Here is a 17,045-nt window from a genome sequence, read left to right on the forward strand (position 1 = left end):
CATCATGCGCATTGCCAGTGGCATCACCGCCACCCTAGGCCTTGCTGGTGCGGTGTCCGCAAACCTACACCCTCGCTCTCAAGAAACCCGCGACTTCTTCGCCCTCCACCTTGACGATAACATCTCCCCCTCCCACATCGCACAGGTCCTAGGCGCACGCCACGAGGGCCAAATTGGCCAACTGGATGGCCACCACACATTCTCATTACCGCGGGAACAGACGGCACAGTTTGACACCTTGCTGGATGATTTACGGACCAGGCGAAAGCTCCGGCGGCGCTCCGAGGGAATCGATTCGCGCGGGACAAGTGATGATCCCCTAGACAAGATTCTGTGGTCGCATAAGATTGCTCCAGCAAGACAACGATTGCAGAAACGACTTCCGCCGGTCTCCGTACCCTATAGGTCGCTGGACAAGAGAGATAATGGGCAGGCCGTTGCTTTCCAAACGAATGCCATGTCAACTCTAGGAATCACCGACCCGATCTTCAGAGAACAATGGCACCTTCTCAATACATTGCAGCCCGGACACGATCTCAATGTGACAGGGTTGTGGTTGGAGGGGATAACCGGCAAAGGGGTTGTCACTGCGGTTGTTGACGATGGGCTGGACATGGATAGCAACGATCTCAAGCCCAACTACCTCCCAGAAGGCTCCTGGGATTTCAATGAGAATGTCCCGCAACCCCGCCCTCTTCTGCTTGACGATAAGCATGGTACTCGATGCTGTGGCGAGATCGCGGCAGCAAAGAACGATGTTTGTGGAGTCGGTGTTGCGTACGATAGCAAGGTAGCCGGCATCCGGATCTTGTCCAAGCCTATTGATGATGTCGATGAAGCGGCGGCTATCAACTTCGCCTACCAAACGAATGATATATATTCGTGTTCATGGGGCCCCATCGATGATGGTGCCACGATGGATGCGCCTGGAATCTTGATCAAACGAGCCATGGCCAACGGTGTCCAAAAGGGCAGAGGGGGTAAAGGCTCTGTCTTTGTCTTTGCCGCCGGTAACGGTGCGGCCTTCGGGGACAACTGCAACTTCGATGGGTATACCAATAGTATCTACAGTATTACAGTTGGTGCCATTGACCGGGAAGGGAATCACCCGGCCTACTCCGAGTCATGCTCTGCCCAACTTGTGGTCGCATACAGCAGCGGCTCTGGTGATTATATTCACACTACCGACGTGGGTGCGAACAAGTGCTTCTCTGGACATGGTGGCACTTCTGCGGCTGGTCCGCTGGCCGCAGGCAGCGCGGCGCTCGCGCTCAGCGCACGCCCGGAGCTGACCTGGCGTGATCTACAACACTTGATGGTGGAGACGGCGATTCCAGTGAGTGAGGACGACGGTAGCTGGCAGGTCCTGCCCTCTGGTCGCAAGTTTAGTCATGACTGGGGCTTCGGAAAGGTCGATACATATACCATGGTCCAGCTTGCTAAGACTTGGGAACTCGTGAAGCCACAGGCCTGGCTTCACTCGCCATGGCTGCGAGTACATCAAGACATCCCCCAGGGTGATCGCGGTCTGCTCAGTCGCTATACGGTGACTGCTGATCAATTGAAGGAAGCCAACATCGCCAAATTGGAACATGTCACTGTGACTATGAATGTCAACCACACCCGCCGCGGTGATCTCAGCGTTGAACTGCACAGCCCTGCTGGAGTTGTTAGCTACCTGAGTGTTGCCCGCAGAAAGGATGATATGCCGGTTGGGTATGTCGATTGGACTTTCATGTCTGTTGCTCATTGGTATGTGTTGCCCCTCCAACTCCATGATATGCGCTTCGGCTAACTTATTCTTAGGGGTGAATCTCCTGTTGGCGACTGGTCTATCATCGTGAAAGATGCCGACGTCAACGAGTACTCCGGCACATTTATTGATTGGCGACTCAATCTGTGGGGTGAGGCCGTTGATGGAGCTAAACAAAAGCTTCACCCCCTACCCGATGAGCATGATGATGACCATCCTTACGAGGATGCTCCTGTCGCCACGACTAGCATTCCGGCGGCTCCAACAAAGACCGAGGCCCCTCCCAACCCAGATGAACATCATGACCGGCCTGTGAATGCCAAGCCAAAACCGACAGAGACAAAGCCCACGCCTGTTGAAGATGTGAAGAAGCCCACCAACACTACCGCTAATGAAACTGAAACCCCCTCCCCTTCCGCCGCCGGATCAGACTACATATCCACTTGGCTTCCCACTTTTGGTGCTTCGAAACGCACCCAGATTTGGATTTATGCATCCCTGGTCATGATCATTACCTTCTTCATTGGCTTGGGTGTCTACTTCCAGCTACAGAGAATCAAGCGTCGTCGTACCACTGCTCACGATGACTACGAATTTGAAATGATTGAGGATGAGGATGAGATGCAACCGATGACTGGAGCATCTGGTCGAACACAACGTCGTGGTGGTGAACTGTATAACGCATTTGCCGGAGAGAGTGACGAGGAAATGTTCAGCGATGATGAGCCGTATCATGATGGGTTGGCCAATATTCAGGAAAAAGACGGGGAAGATGGAACGTCCCATGATGGCCCCCATCAGGAAAAGTCTTAATTTAATGTGGATAGTCATTTTGCATCTTGTTTGGTGTTGCGATATGCTGTATTGAATTTGGTGAAAATTGGAGAGCATCGTTCACAGGAATAGACGGGGGATACTAGGGTCTTCTGTATATCTCCCATTTGACAGGAATTCAAAAGTGTGCTGTGCATACTAAAAAGATAATTTTGGCAAATATGAAGCAAATTCTCCAGGAATCACTAGAATAATAAAAGACAATTAGATCTTTGCCATGGACTTGTACGGAGGTCGATTCTAATAATAAAGCGATAAGCGATGACGTTCCGCTTCGGGAACTCCGCCTTGGGGAACGGCGATCATTGAAACTCAGCTCCAACCTCCAAACTTTCCCCTCCATTCCACCTCTTTAACCTTTCCAGACCCTATCACTTCTCGATCAAACATTTCCTGCAAATATTGGTTTCTCGGCATTACTGGGGTTCCAACGACTATCAGCCGGTTGACTACGGCCGACCGACAACCCTCAACGATGGATCAACATGACGACTTTGATAGTGTGTCTTGGAAGCATGACCCAGACAGCGATGTCTCACGACCAACAACTGCAAGTACAGATGTAGCAGAACCCAGTGAAACTCACCGCGACTCCAATGGCAAGCGGAGAATGAGCTCCGCCCAAGAAGAGCCCCAGGCTGGCCCACTAGCCGATGCCGTCGACCTGGCGGGCATCGGCGATGGTGTTCTTGAGTGCCGAGTAGACTCTCCGCTGAAAGAAAATGACGGGACAAAAGACGCATATATCTCGTACCTGGTTACCACACATGTATGCTTTCTTCTTTGCATATATTGTCGGGGAGTGGAGGTGCAACTGCTGCCTAGACCTCTCGACATCTGTATCTCCTCAAGTGGACCATAACTGACATATTTAGACCGACTTCAAATCATTCCAGAAGCCCGACTTCACTGTTCGGCGGCGCTTCACCGATTTCTATTTCCTATACAAGACGCTCTATCGTGAATACCCGGCATGCGCGGTGCCGCCGCTCCCGGACAAGCACAAGATGGAGTACGTGCGGGGAGATCGGTTCGGGCCGGAGTTTACAACGCGACGAGCTTGGTCTCTGCATCGGTTTTTGAAACGTTTGACGCTTCATCCTGTGCTTCGGCGGGCGCCTCTCCTCACTATCTTCTTGGAATCGCCGGACTGGAATGCGCATATGCGCCTGCACTCAACACGGGTATCAACAAATACCGGGTCGGACGGTGCAGCTACTGGTATCTTTGATAACTTTACTGATTCCTTTGTCAACGCCTTCTCTAAAGTCCACAAGCCAGACCGGCGCTTTATCGAGGTGCGAGAGAAGGCCGATAAGCTGGACGAAGATCTATCACATGTGGAGAAGACCGTGGCACGGGTTGCACGACGTGAATCTGATCTGGGGACAGACTATGCTGAGCTAGCGACGCAGTTCCGCAAACTCGTCCCGTTAGAGCCTGCTATTGAGATGCCACTGCAGGTCTTTGCAGCTTCAGTGGAAGAAACCGCGCGCGGGATGCGCGGGCTGAAGGACCACACCGACCAGAACTACTTGGGCTCGCTGCGCGATGCCGAGTCGTACATCATGTCCCTCAAGTCCCTGCTGAAGACACGCGAGCAGAAACAGCTCGATTTCGAGGCCTTAGTCGATTACCGCAATAAAGCTGTGACCGAGCGTGACTCTCTGGCTGCCAACCCAGCTGCTTACTATGCCTCAAACCCACTCACTTCTTCCCCAGCATCTTTCATCCGCTCCAAAATGGAGGACATGCGTGGCGTCGATCACGAACAGTCCCGTCGCGAGCGTGTGCGGAAGCTTGAGCTCCGCATTGACGAATTGACCCGCGAGGTCGAGTCTGCCAAGACTACTTCCGAGATGTTCGACGAAGAGGTCATCCGCGAAGTCGCGGATTTCGAACGTATCAAGGCGGTCGAGTTCCGAGATGGACTCGGCTCCTTTGCCGATGCGCACATCGAGTTCTATCAGGGCGTCCTTTCTACATGGGAGCGGTTTGTAGCAGAGATGGAGGGCGAAGCTGAGCCTGGACATGACTCTGATGCGGCTGCTATCGGAGCAATTTAGCTATTCCGACGTAAGCATGCTTGAGTCGTTATACGGACCGAATCTGATATAGCAGTTCATATCTGTCGCTTTCGCTAGCTTATTCAGTGTTTCATACCCGCAATACCATCATGACTCTTCATTTATTCAGATATGCAGTCACACAGGCGGTCAGATTCAATAGCAGATGGATAAAGATAGCGATGAAATTAACTCCCATGTATTGAAAGGTCAAGAGCCATTAAAAAAAGAAAAGAGGGAGTCCTATCAACCAGTCATGACCCGGAGCTGTATGCATTAATATTGTTTGTACTGTTTGCACTGCACTTCTATCTTCGATCATCCGATTCAACCTCCGAATCACCTAACAAAATGCGTCCAATCTCCAGAGCCGTCCTTCGGCCGTATGTTTGCCCAACTTGCCGGCAGGGCATTAGCGCTGGCCGGCGGCGATTTGGGTCTAAGTCGGATTCCCCCGACCTCTACGATGTGGTTTGTGTTGGAGGCGGCCCCGCGGGCCTAGGGTTATTGGCTGCACTTCGTATGTATAACCAGCATAATGCAGATAAGCAGGGCATATGCTGATACTACGTTACTGCAGGAGCATCACCTATTACCTCAAAGCTCAAAGTCGCCCTCATCGAGAGCCAGGATCTCCGCAAAGCCAAAGCCTGGGACCTCGAACCGAACCAGTTCTCCAACAGGGTCAGCAGCTTGACTCCCTCGACCGTGTCTTTCCTGCGTAGCATTGGCGCCTACAATCACCTCGATGTCAATCGCGTGCAAGAATACCAGGACATGCAGGTCTGGGACGGCCAAACCGGGTCCCGAATATCATTCGATTGGTCAATGGAGACATCCCCATTTGAAGACATGCGCACTGTAGCAACAATGACCGAGAACGCGAACCTGGTGCGCGCCTTGCTGCGCCGAATCGCCGACTCAGGCGACGAGAACCTCTCCCTCTTCTCAAACGCCACAGTCGCCTCCATCGAGAACGGCTCAGACCTCAAACCCGAAGGTCCCGACCTCTCAGCCTGGCCAGTCCTCACCGTCAAGCCCACAGGCCCAGCCGCGGAAACAGAGACACCCAAGCGCATCGCCGCCCGCCTCCTCGTCGGCGCAGACGGCATCAACAGCCCCGTCCGCTCCTTCGCAGACATCCCCACCCAAGGCTGGGACTACGGCCGCCACGGCGTCGTTGCAACCCTCGCTCTCGACGAGCCAGCCACCCCACCCTTCCCTGCCTCAAAGCGCACAGCATACCAGCGCTTCCTCCCCGCTCTCGGCGGCCCCATCGCCCTCCTCCCCCTACCAGATAACCATGCAACCCTCGTCTGGTCAACAACCCCCGAGAACGCCGCCTACCTAAAGTCCCTCCCAACCCCGGCCTTCCTCGCCATGGTCAACGCCGCCTTCCGTCTCGACATGACAGACCTCACCTACATGATGGGCATGCAATCCTCCTCTTCCGATTCCACATCCCACCAAGACGAACTCACCTGGCGCGCCCAGCACACCCCCTCCCATCCCAAATCCCTCCCGCGGCAACAGCCGTACAGACAGGAACAGTCGCGTCCTTCCCTCTGCGCTTCCGACACGCGGCGCAGTACATCTCGCCGCGCATTGCGCTCGTCGGCGACGCCGCGCACGTCATCCACCCGCTCGCGGGACAGGGCTCTTAATCTCGGCTTGGCGGATGTTGCTTCGCTCTCGAAGACTATTCAGTATGCTGTCTCGCATGGAATGGACATTGGTGACTTGCTTACTCTCGAGCGATACTCGTCTGAGCGGTACTTGCCCGATGCGAAGATCGGCGGCGCTTGCGATCTCCTGCATAAAATGTATAATGTTCCTGGTGAAGGGCCTGTTGCTTGGGCGCGCAGTCTTGGACTAGGCGTTGTTGATCGGTTGCCTTTTGTCAAGTCGTTCTTGATGAAGAATGCGGAGGGATATTAGTTGGGTTGTGTATATGTATGGCTTTTTCTGTGTATTGTACTTCTACTCTTTTTTTATGCAAGCCTTTTCTATACTTCTATACTTCTATACTTCTATACTAAGTAATACCTTTGCTTCTCAACCTTGGAATGACTTGAAACGTCTTGTAAAGGTCGTGATATAAGCCGTGTGGCCATATTATAAAACTCTATCAAGCAAAAGCACAGGAAATGCAATGAATTGGGTATTTTGGTAATTCCACTAAAGACACCAACCCGATCTATGAAAAATCCATGGATATCCTAGTTCTTTTCTCTCAACAATAACCTCCCAGTCCTTTTGATAGGCCATCGAGCTCCCAAGCCCGACAATGCAAGAGATCTACACAATTTTAGGGTAACATAGAAACCCTCTGAAAACACGCTCTAAAGGAAAACAAAAATGAAAAATGCAAAACCCACAACTGTTTAACGCTTAAACACTGGTGCCCTGCAACTGCTGCGCCAGAGATGAGATGACACCCTGCTGCTTCTTAGCAAGGCGGGTTTGCAGCTCGGGAACCAGGGAGGCAATTTCAACCTCGACACCCTCCTTCTCGGGGTGTCCTTCGAGCAGACCCATCTCCTTGATGCGGCACTTGCCAGCAGCGAGCTCTTCCTCGCCGAGAATAATGCCGAAGGGAATGGCGCCTTGTTCGGCGGCCTTGAACTGCTGGGGCAGCTTGGGCTTCAGCTTGTAGGAGAACTCAGCCTGGAGACATGCATGTTAGTAATTGTTCAAATAGATCAAGATTGACTGAAGTGACTGAAGTGGAAGGCTTACCTTAATACCAGCACTCCACAGCTTCTGGCAGATTTCCATGCGCTCCTTCAACATGCCGTTGAAGCCCTTACCACCGAAGGCCATGACGTAGGCGTCGACCTCGCTGTTGCGAAGGGCATCGGACTTCTGCTCGCGCTCGAGACGTGCCTTGGTGATGGAGAAGATACGGTCGACACCGAATGAGATTCCAACACAGGGGATCTGCGCCTTGGGCTGGAACATGCCGACCAGGTTATCGTAGCGGCCACCGGCAGCGACACTGCCAACGCCGAGAGTAGGATCGTTGGATCGGTCCTCTTCCTCGACGGGCTGCTTGGACTTGCCCTTATTGGACTTCTCGGCCTTCTGTGCCTCCGGGGAGTCGGCCTGGACACCAGCCGAACCCTCGGTGACAACCTCGTAGATGACACCGGTGTAGTAGTCCAGACCACGGGCAAGGGACATGTCGAATGAGACCTTGTCCAGCACGCCGAATGCCTCTAGGTAGTCCATCATCAGAGCCATTTCCTCGAGACCGGCCTTGGCAGAGGCATTGGCGTTGAGGGTCTCATCCTTCAGGAGAGAGTCGAGCAGCTCCCGCGAGCCCTTGTTCATAACGTATTGCTCAATACGGTCTGCCACCTCAGGATCAAGACCCTTGTCGTCGACCATTTCCTTGCGCACATCCGCCCACGGCATCTTGTCCAACTTATCGACGGCACTGGAGATAGGCCGGAGCATCTTGTCGGGCACACCACAGACGGCAAAGACACCGTCCAGGATCTTGCGGTGGTTGAGCTTGATGGTGTAGCGGCCGGTCCAGCCCAGCTCCTCGAAGACCTCGCTGACGATGCGCAGGATCTCGGCATCGGGCACCATAGCATCGAAGGTACCGGCGATATCGAAGTCACACTGGTAGAACTCACGCATGCGGCCCTTGTTGATAGCGGGCTGGTCACGGCGGTAGACCTTGGCGATGTGGTAGCGCTTGATGCTGCGGACGTCGGGGTTCATGGCGAGCCAGCGCGCGAACGGCACCGTCAGGTCGTATCGCAGCGAGCAGATCTCGCCACCTTGGTCCTTCAGGTCGTAGATGAGCTTCGAGTCCTCGCCATATTTGCCAGCCAGGATCTCGCGCAGCTCGAAGACTGGGGTGTCCAGTGCGGTACCGCCGTGGCGCTTGAAGACGTTTGCAATGGTGGTGAAAATGCGGTCTCGGAGGAGGGCATCGGACCCGGACCAATCCTTTGTTCCCTTCGGGGTCTTGAGGTTGAAGGTAGGTCCCTTGTCTTTCCCCATTGTGATTGATTGAGCGGAGCGAGGGGAGGTGGAAAAGTGTCGAGTGCGGCGGGGATGATTTATTTGGTGGGGGGTGGTGGGGGCAGGGATATTATTTTTATTCGAGATGACTCGACGGTTCTGCAGGGCAAAGGAATGAGTCAGGCGAGAAATTGGAGTTAGACCAAATGGATTGGCAATTGCTCGTTGTACAGAGCGCAAGGGAACAGGAATGGACGGCATATAAAAAAGAACGGCGCTGCGAAACAAAATTATTTGGTTCAATGGGCATCTCCTGGCCTCCTGAGGCATCTGCTGGTTCGGGAATTCTTTCTGTTTGGGGATGTTTTTCCGATGTAGTTTATCCGGACAACACTTCAAGTGTTCTTTTCTTTGCTTTACAGCATAGCTACTGTATACATACATGTATGTGCATATGTACAGGTGCAAAGAAATGGATATAAGTGCCCCTTGTGTGATATCTCATATTACTTGCCTAATTACCTATGCCTATTACCTAGGTATGCACAAGTAGTCCGACAAGTCAAACTCTGTAGGCATTTGTATACCTGTCAGAAGATATATATTAAGCCTCAAGGCGTTATATAGCCAAGTTCTGGATTCTGGACTTCCCCGGATCTGCCCTTACCGAAATGGACAGGCCCAAGGTTGAAGGGGAAATGCTCTTTCCTCTTTGGGACTATGGGAAGGTAACATTCCGATGTCATCGTACAGTGACTATTTCAAGTACATCCATGGAAGTACGTATATTGTACTCCGTATATTGTACATTACATTGTAGAAATGCCTGTGGCTATGACATCTGTACAGTAAATCGCTCAAGTCGGGGAAAACTGACTCGGATCTACTCCACAGTAACGTCATTTCATGCGATAGAACTAAGTAACTAGAGTGGTGACTAGAGCGACTAGACTGGTTAGACTGATTCAGTACAATATACGGACTCCGTTGCTTTCCTATCTTCTACACACTCCAACATGCATGCGTCTTTTTACCGAGCCCCCTTGAAAGAGGTCAAGCTCGCCACCCCCTCCATGTAGTCCATACGGATTTGGCAAGCGACATTACTCGTTTAATTTGCTGTTTCTCATTGGCGATGTGGTCAGATCCTGTGAGTTTTGATCAGACGTTGAAGCCAGATTACCCAGATTAGCCCCATGGGTGGGAACGTGCGTGGTACTCCGTACCGAAGGAATGGCTGGATTGGTATTTGCGGTGTTGGACCCCGCAAGGGGTTGAACCTGATATGGGCTGACGTTGGCCACCATCAGATCCCATAAGCACCAGGAATCTCCCAGGTGTGCCAGTGAGATATCCCCTTGTGTTCCGGTCACATTTTAGGGAAAAGAGTTCAAGTATGTAAGGAACAGTCACATTTCGACTTTGGGGGGGCTCCACCGCCACTTTCCTTTTTTCCCCACGATGGGAATGATCATTGGCCGTTGTGGCTACGCCATGCGAGGGGCGGACACATGGCCCGTGAGCGAGGGCGGCTGAGAGCCAATCAACCCGTTGGAATTCTTGGTTGAGCGATGAGAGGAGTCCTTCTCCCATGGACGTGGGGGGTAAGAAAGGTTACTGGGGAAAGGCGTTATGGCCAATGAATATAAAATGGGGCTCCGGTATAGCCGGTGTATCTTTTTGTGATAAAGAGAGTAAAGTTGTAGAAATTCGGCGATTGGACCAGTACCTGCCTTAGGTCACCACGTGGAGTCGAGGCTAAGATGAATGGGGTAGGTCGAGAGGAGATATTTATGTATGTTGATGTTCTTTTTCTGGATGATTCTGTTGCATTTCAAAGTTGGAGATGTTACTTTTGTTACTTGACTTATGTTACTTATGTTACTACATGTATGATATTGTATGAGATTACAATAAATTGGGTCCATTCCAGTGTAAACTCCCCTCTCTTAACGGTGTAAAATTACATTCACTTCTTTTAATCTCTTTAATTGCTTTAATCTCTCTAATCTCTTTAATCTCTTTAATCTATTTCTCTTAAATCTCCCTTAAAACATATTACCCCATAAACCCTTGGATCTCTTCATTCTCCCGCCCCCCCCTCTCTCATTTCCGGAACCCCAGAAACCTTATGTGATCAAACGACAATCACTTTATTTCCCCGGACTCGCTTCATTTCCTTCTCATCTCTCCACATATATCACACTGGTCTTCAAACACTCTGAGCACTGTCATCAATGCAGAGTGCGACCGACCATTAAGCCATCATGAAGGCCCTCTTCTCCAAGGGCTCGAAGAATGGGGTGAGTGACAATACATCCCTACAGCCATGCTCTCTCAACCTGGTAGCACAACAGATGCTTCGGGCAACCCCTCGTGAGACCATTCAGATTGGGACCGCTGACTTGAGACTTTCCACTTTGCGCAGGCTTCCAACCCCCCGGCCACGGCGCCACCCGTGAAAAAAGACCTCCAGGTACCGCAGATTTCACCGCTAGAGAAGAGGTTACAGGACATGGGATCTATCCGTGCCGATGGGAGTGACAAGTTTTATGGAATGGAAAATGTGAGTCTCGGTCTTTCGTCTTTCCCGGGAGTCTGTCTTGGATCGCAAAGTCACTAACCGCAACCGCCCCGCGCTTGTCTAGTATGGAAACACTTGTTACTGCAACTCCATCCTGCAATGTCTCTACTATTCCGTTCCCTTCCGTGAAGCCGTCATCAACTATCCGCAACGCACGCCCATGGACAGCCTCGAGGCTGCCCTCGCAAAGAACCTACGTTATCAGAACCCAAATGCACACCTTGAAGCCGAGGCGCTGGCTGCCAAACAAAAGGCTTCCTCACCACCATCCGCGCGCCAGGCCGGTGTACCCCCGAATCCAAACCAGAAGCCGGAGGACAAGGATTCGCCGGAATACAAGAAGAAGGTAGCACTGCAGACCCTTCCGATTCTAGAAACCAAGAACAATGCCTCCAGTTATGGGATGTCGGAATCCCTTTTCACTTCGCTCAAGGACATATTCGAATCGGTGGTAGGAAGCCAAGCACGCATCGGTATTGTTCGCCCGCAACAGTTTCTGGACGTTCTACGACGAGAAAATGAAATGTTTCGGACCGCCATGCACCAGGATGCGCATGAGTTTTTGAATTTGCTCCTCAACGAGGTGGTAGCCAATGTTGAAACGGAAGCCACGAAGCAAGCCTTCACAGAGAAGGCTCTGCCACCAACAGAGAGTGCGGATTCGTTGGGAATGTTGACACCTAGCACGGGTTCGAAGTCACCAAATACTACGAGATGGGTTCACGAGCTGTTTGAGGGCACTCTGACGTCCGAGACCAAGTGTCTCACCTGTGAAAAGGTCTCGCAGCGAGATGAGGTGTTCTTAGATTTATCCGTGGATCTCGAGCAGCATTCATCCGTGACTTCTTGTCTCCGGAAGTTTTCGGCCGAGGAGATGCTTTGTGAGCGCAACAAGTTCCACTGCGACAACTGCGGTGGACTGCAAGAAGCGGAGAAGCGGATGAAAATCAAACGTTTGCCCCGTGTGTTGGCTTTGCATTTGAAGCGTTTCAAATACACAGAAGACTTGCAGCGACTGCAGAAGCTGTTCCATCGCGTCGTCTATCCCTACCATCTTCGTCTGTTTAACACCACAGACGATGCCGAGGATCCTGACCGGCTTTATGAATTGTATGCGGTGGTTGTTCATATTGGCGGAGGACCGTATCACGGCCACTACGTTGCTATTATCAAGACCGAGGACCGTGGTTGGCTGCTATTCGACGATGAGCTCGTGGAACCGGTTGACAAAAGTTACGTGCGTAACTTTTTTGGAGATCGACCCGGATTGGCGTGTGCCTATGTTCTGTTCTATCAAGAGACAACTCTTGAGGCTGTCATGCGAGAGCAGGCACAAGAGAACCAGGCCCCTACGAGCGCGGCAGCCGAAACAGGCGATGCCGGAAAGCCTAATGGATCTCCCTTCTCACCACCCTTCTCACCACCGCTAGCTCATGCCCAAAGTGCATCACAGGTACCGCCTGACAGCACAACTTCCTCCATCCCTCTCAGCCGAATCCCAACTGCACCCCAACTGTCTACCTACCCAGAAGAACCCTTGGAGCCCAATCCAGCTTCACCGCGGACCGTTCAACCGCCTCTCCCTCCGATCCCTGACGAACCAGCTCCCCCGTTGAGCCCAAAGAAGAGTGATCACCAACTACGGAAGGAACGTCGGGCTATGGAGAAAGAGAAGGATAAGAATGAAAAGAACCGCCTGAAAGAGCAGGATCTGCATAACCGAGAAATGCAGCGACGAGAGGCAGATGAGCTGAAAAGAGCCATCGAGGCTAGTAGGGCCGACACGGTCGATTTAGCCGCTGAGAATGGATCACCAAGGAAGTCGAGCAGTTTCGGCTTCTTAAAACGAGGCAGCCGCAGTCTCAGTCATCGACTTACCAAGGACAAGGAGCCGCGAGTCTCAACATCGGATCTGTCGACCTCACCGCTTCTTCCGGAAGTTGTGCCAGAAGGACCCCTCAAGGATGCAGAACCAGCCCAGCCAGTGAACAAACCAGCTCAGCCGATCAAGCCAACCAGCCCGGTCCAGCCAGTTCAGTCACCGGTTTCTTCTCCGAGAAATTTCCCACCTATTTCCAACCCTAAGCAACCTAAGCAACCCATCCGAAACCCCGAGCCCTTGGCCAAAGAGCAACACACCAACAATACGAAGCCCGGCCATACCCCTCGGTGGAGATCTTTCAGTTTCAAGAAAGTGGCATGAACTAGAATCCGTGTTTTTTTCTTGTTCAGACAGCACTTGCTTTTGTTTTTCACCTCATATCTTCAGCCTGGCTTTCACGGAGATCCCCCTATCATCTTGCACATATGAGCGCAAATTTTGCTTCTGCACATAGTTTCCTCTAATGGATGTACTATCATGTTCTTATGATCTGCGCTTCTCCATCTTCCATTCTCCTGTGGAGGTCCTCGATCCCGGGGTATTTCCACAGTCATGTCTTTTTAGACTCTGTTGGATCTCAGATCCCGCTGGTTCTGTTTTACTTGCTTTCCCCTCAGGGCTATTGTATCTTGCTGATTGATTTGTATTCTTTTCTTTTTTCTCTCTTGCTGTCATTGCTTTTCACCACTGCCGCTTTTGTATCATGTACAACGGCGTGATACCTATACAGGACCGAATCCTGGCAGTTTTGCGAAAAGAGGCGTATTGGGTTTGCTATTTCTTGCTGGCGAGCGTGGGTCTTTTATCGGATTCGGCGTTTTGAACTCTTTTTACATGTCTCATTTTAAGTGAGCGAATCTTCTCTTTTTTAGCATGTGTTCAGTTCGTTGCTCCAACTTTTGCGTACTTGCAGTGATTCGGTTTGTTACTGTCATCTGGTCATCTATACACGGGAAAGGCCGGTCACTAACTCGAATAAGAGAACGAATAGAAAATAGAGGTTTGCTACGCTGTTACAAACACCATACCCAGTCCTCTTAACTTCACATAAACCATGTCTCAGTCATGTGTCCATTGCGGTCCTAGCATTTTGGTGGGTATATAGGTACAGGCCAGAAGTAATCAAAACAAACGCGCCGAGGGGAAGATGGGCTTTCGATGCACGCCACTGTTCCTGTCACCCTCAAGCAACGAATTCACCAGCGAAAACATAGAGTAAATGCCTGGCAGCGGTGTTCCGGTCCTTTTACACATAACCCAGTTCCACCTCTCTGCCCCCAAGTATGCTCCATGCTCGTGAATCGTGCCGCGTTTCTGGCTTAGGCGTCATTAATGATATAGAGGTATCGGGTATGAATGGCTCGTCGGAAGAGAGGTCACAGCGCAAGTCGTAGTGAAGAGCTATGTAGGTTGGCAGACAGCAGTGTAGCTATCGGCTGGGTCGCAACGGATCCGTGGGAGAATTCGGAGCGTGGAGGAAATGGCGAAACGGCGAATTTAACCAAGAATCAGCTCGTAGACAACGATGACTGTGTTGATGACGATAAGGGGTACTGGATTGTGGATGTGTTAGCTATTCTGTCGGGCCATGGAGTGTCTTTTTTATAAAGCAGAGCAGTTTGCGACATATTCAATCTTGACAACTATCACTCAGGTCCAAGATGCAAGACTGCCCTGGTTATATTGGGCTGCGGGGGTCGGGAAACGTACTTCGCATCACGGTCCGCACACTGGCGATCAGGTTGACGGACTTGGCTTTCACGCTTGTGCTATCGTATGTCGCGCCGAAGCCCGGCTCGGCTTGTGTGCGACCCCATCCAACTGTATATTCCAGTATCGTTAGGTTCTTATCTTTATCTTCGGGGGGTGTAGCTGGGAGGGACATACCGCGAGCTAGGAAGCGGTCCTCGGAAAGAACGGCGATGGCATTAATGATAAGGATGATGACTGGGAGATAGGATATTAGTATAAGCTGAAGAATGAGGAACACAATTACATACCATAAAACAGCTTCCCAAGACCGAAGAAAAACATCTTTGCGGGTTGGGGATGTTAAAAGGTGAAGTGCGGGAGGCGCCAGATCTCCGGACTAACACTCTTCTCGGATGCAGTCATGGGATATAGTTCGTTCGCTCTATATAAGAACACCAAGTTGATAAACTAATAATAAACTAACTGATTTTTTTTATAGCATTTGCGATTCTCGCTCTTCTCTTCCCAGCCTTGATTCTCCTTCATCTCCTCGTCGCTCCATACACCAAAGTCGAGGAGTCGTTCCACGTCCAGGCCGTACATGATATCTTAGCCAACGGGCTACCCAATGGCTTTAATGACCTGAATCTCAACCGCGCCAACTATGACCATTTCTCTTTCCCGGGGGCTGTTCCCCGGAGCGCCATTGGCGCTGTGGCCCTTGCTATGCTCTCGAAGCCCGTGATCTGGTTGAATGAGGGGATCAACCGACAGCTATTAGGTACGGCATGGATTTATACTGCTATACATCCTACCAAGCTAACACTGGCATCTAGCTCGAGCTATTCTGGGCCTGCTCAATGCCTCCTCTCTAGCAGTCTATGCAAGAGGCCTGCGCCATAGCTTCGGCCAGCCAGCAGCTATCTGGTATATCCTACTCCAAGCAAGCCAGTTCCACTTGATATTCTATGCCTCAAGGCCACTATCAAACATGTTCGCCTTCAGCATGACAACGCTAGCAATGTGTCTGCTCCTCCCAAGCCCTGTCCCAACATCCCAAGACCAAAAGCAATACAGCCTAGCACTCGCCCTCCTCACCACCGCAGGCGTAATCTTCCGCTCCGAACTAGCCCTCCTAGTCGGAACACAGACTCTCTTCCTACTAGCAACCAGACGAATCAACCTCCAACACACCATCATCGCAGGCCTAGTAGGCCTCACAACCGGCCTCACTCTCACAATCTACCTCGACAGCACATTCTGGCAACGCTTCCCACTCTGGCCGGAATTCGAAGCCTTCCGCTTCAACGTCCTGGCAGGCCAATCGTCCGAATGGGGCACAGAGCCATGGTCATTCTATTTCCTAAACGCCCTCCCCCGCCTCCTCTTCAATCCCCTCTCCTACCTCCTCGCCATCCCCATCGCCCTCCGACAACCCGCCACGCGATCACCAGCACTGGCACTTCTAATCCCGGCGCTGTCCTTCGTCGCCATCTACAGCTTCCAGCCACACAAGGAATGGCGCTTCATCGTCTACATCATCCCCTCCCTCACGGCAGTTGCAGCCCTCGGCGCCGCATATCTCTGGACGCATCGCTCGCGCTCTGTTTTCGCTCGTCTGGCGACTCGCGCCTTGGCTATCTCCACACTCGCCGTGTTCTGCCTGTCGAATTTTGTTCTTCTTCCTGCGTCTGCGGCAAATTACCCTGGTGGTCAGGCTCTCGACGCTATGCATTATCAACATTCTATCCTCCGTGAGACAGACTTGCATGATACGACCAATGCTTCTGTCAATGTCTACCTAGGTAACCTCGCCTGCCAAACGGGTGTAACACGCTTCTTGCAACAACCCCCTTCGTCGGGATGGGTATACGACAAAACTGAAGACAAGGCCATTAAATCTACTAGTGGGTTCTGGGACCGGTTTGATTATGTCGTTGTCGAGGCGGATAACGAGGCCGGCTTCATGGATGCTGATGAGACGAGTCTTCGGCGTGCACTCCCTGCCTCCGAATGGGAGAGGGTGCTTGTCGTAGATTCGTTTGCGGGGATTTCGGTTTTGAAGCCTGGGACTCCTGCTACTGGAACTGCTGAGCGCCGTGTTATCAGTACTATTGCGGGTGCACGTGCTGTTGATTTGTTTGAGGGTCTGCGCGAGTATGTGAGGAATACCTTGTTGCGAGGGTGGTGGGTTGAGGTTAAAATGAGACCGAGGGTTCAAGTGTTGAGGCGGGTGAATAGAAGGGGGTAGAGTCT

At 51.8% G+C, this 17,045-nt stretch overlaps 7 protein-coding genes across 7 annotated transcripts; 5 read left to right on the forward strand and 2 right to left on the reverse strand.

The window, feature by feature from the left end:
- Window positions 1–4: 4 nt before the first annotated feature.
- On the forward strand, window positions 5–2,566 carry kexB (kexin kexB; the record flags this gene model as incomplete). Its single annotated transcript, XM_057291339.1, has 2 exons — window positions 5–1,752; window positions 1,807–2,566. The coding sequence occupies 2 exons, from the start codon at window positions 5–7 to the stop codon at window positions 2,564–2,566; spliced, it is 2,508 nt and encodes an 835-aa protein (XP_057152541.1).
- Window positions 2,567–3,062: 496 nt separating this feature from the next.
- N7519_004564 (sorting nexin-4) lies at window positions 3,063–4,653 on the forward strand (the record flags this gene model as incomplete). The annotated part of the gene is made up of 2 exons (XM_057291340.1): window positions 3,063–3,356; window positions 3,463–4,653. The coding sequence occupies 2 exons, from the start codon at window positions 3,063–3,065 to the stop codon at window positions 4,651–4,653; spliced, it is 1,485 nt and encodes a 494-aa protein (XP_057152542.1).
- A 351-nt stretch (window positions 4,654–5,004) lies between these two features.
- Window positions 5,005–6,591, forward strand: N7519_004565 (putative ubiquinone biosynthesis monooxgenase (Coq6); the record flags this gene model as incomplete). The annotated part of the gene is made up of 2 exons (XM_057291341.1): window positions 5,005–5,173; window positions 5,234–6,591. The coding sequence occupies 2 exons, from the start codon at window positions 5,005–5,007 to the stop codon at window positions 6,589–6,591; spliced, it is 1,527 nt and encodes a 508-aa protein (XP_057152543.1).
- Window positions 6,592–7,044: 453 nt separating this feature from the next.
- Window positions 7,045–8,892, reverse strand: N7519_004566 (histidine--tRNA ligase; the record flags this gene model as incomplete). The annotated part of the gene is made up of 2 exons (XM_057291342.1): window positions 7,045–7,320; window positions 7,393–8,892. The coding sequence occupies 2 exons, from the start codon at window positions 8,890–8,892 to the stop codon at window positions 7,045–7,047; spliced, it is 1,776 nt and encodes a 591-aa protein (XP_057152544.1).
- Window positions 8,893–10,898: 2,006 nt separating this feature from the next.
- On the forward strand, window positions 10,899–13,418 carry creB (uncharacterized protein; the record flags this gene model as incomplete). The annotated part of the gene is made up of 3 exons (XM_057291343.1): window positions 10,899–10,934; window positions 11,060–11,197; window positions 11,280–13,418. 3 exons carry the CDS (start codon window positions 10,899–10,901, stop codon window positions 13,416–13,418), a joined length of 2,313 nt encoding a protein of 770 aa, XP_057152545.1.
- Window positions 13,419–14,594: 1,176 nt separating this feature from the next.
- N7519_004568 (YOS1 family protein) lies at window positions 14,595–15,131 on the reverse strand (the record flags this gene model as incomplete). Its single annotated transcript, XM_057291344.1, has 4 exons — window positions 14,595–14,650; window positions 14,808–14,918; window positions 14,985–15,044; window positions 15,098–15,131. 4 exons carry the CDS (start codon window positions 15,129–15,131, stop codon window positions 14,595–14,597), a joined length of 261 nt encoding a protein of 86 aa, XP_057152546.1.
- A 79-nt stretch (window positions 15,132–15,210) lies between these two features.
- On the forward strand, window positions 15,211–17,040 carry N7519_004569 (dolichyl-P-Man:Man(7)GlcNAc(2)-PP-dolichol alpha-1,6-mannosyltransferase; the record flags this gene model as incomplete). Its single annotated transcript, XM_057291345.1, has 3 exons — window positions 15,211–15,220; window positions 15,289–15,570; window positions 15,626–17,040. 3 exons carry the CDS (start codon window positions 15,211–15,213, stop codon window positions 17,038–17,040), a joined length of 1,707 nt encoding a protein of 568 aa, XP_057152547.1.
- Between the last annotated feature and the right edge of the window lie 5 nt (window positions 17,041–17,045).

Source organism: Penicillium mononematosum (assembly GCF_028829835.1).
Source record: "Penicillium mononematosum strain IBT 11891 chromosome Unknown utg000002l:1.0-8112719.0:1.0-8118358.0, whole genome shotgun sequence".
Lineage (NCBI taxonomy): Eukaryota > Fungi > Ascomycota > Eurotiomycetes > Eurotiales > Aspergillaceae > Penicillium > Penicillium mononematosum.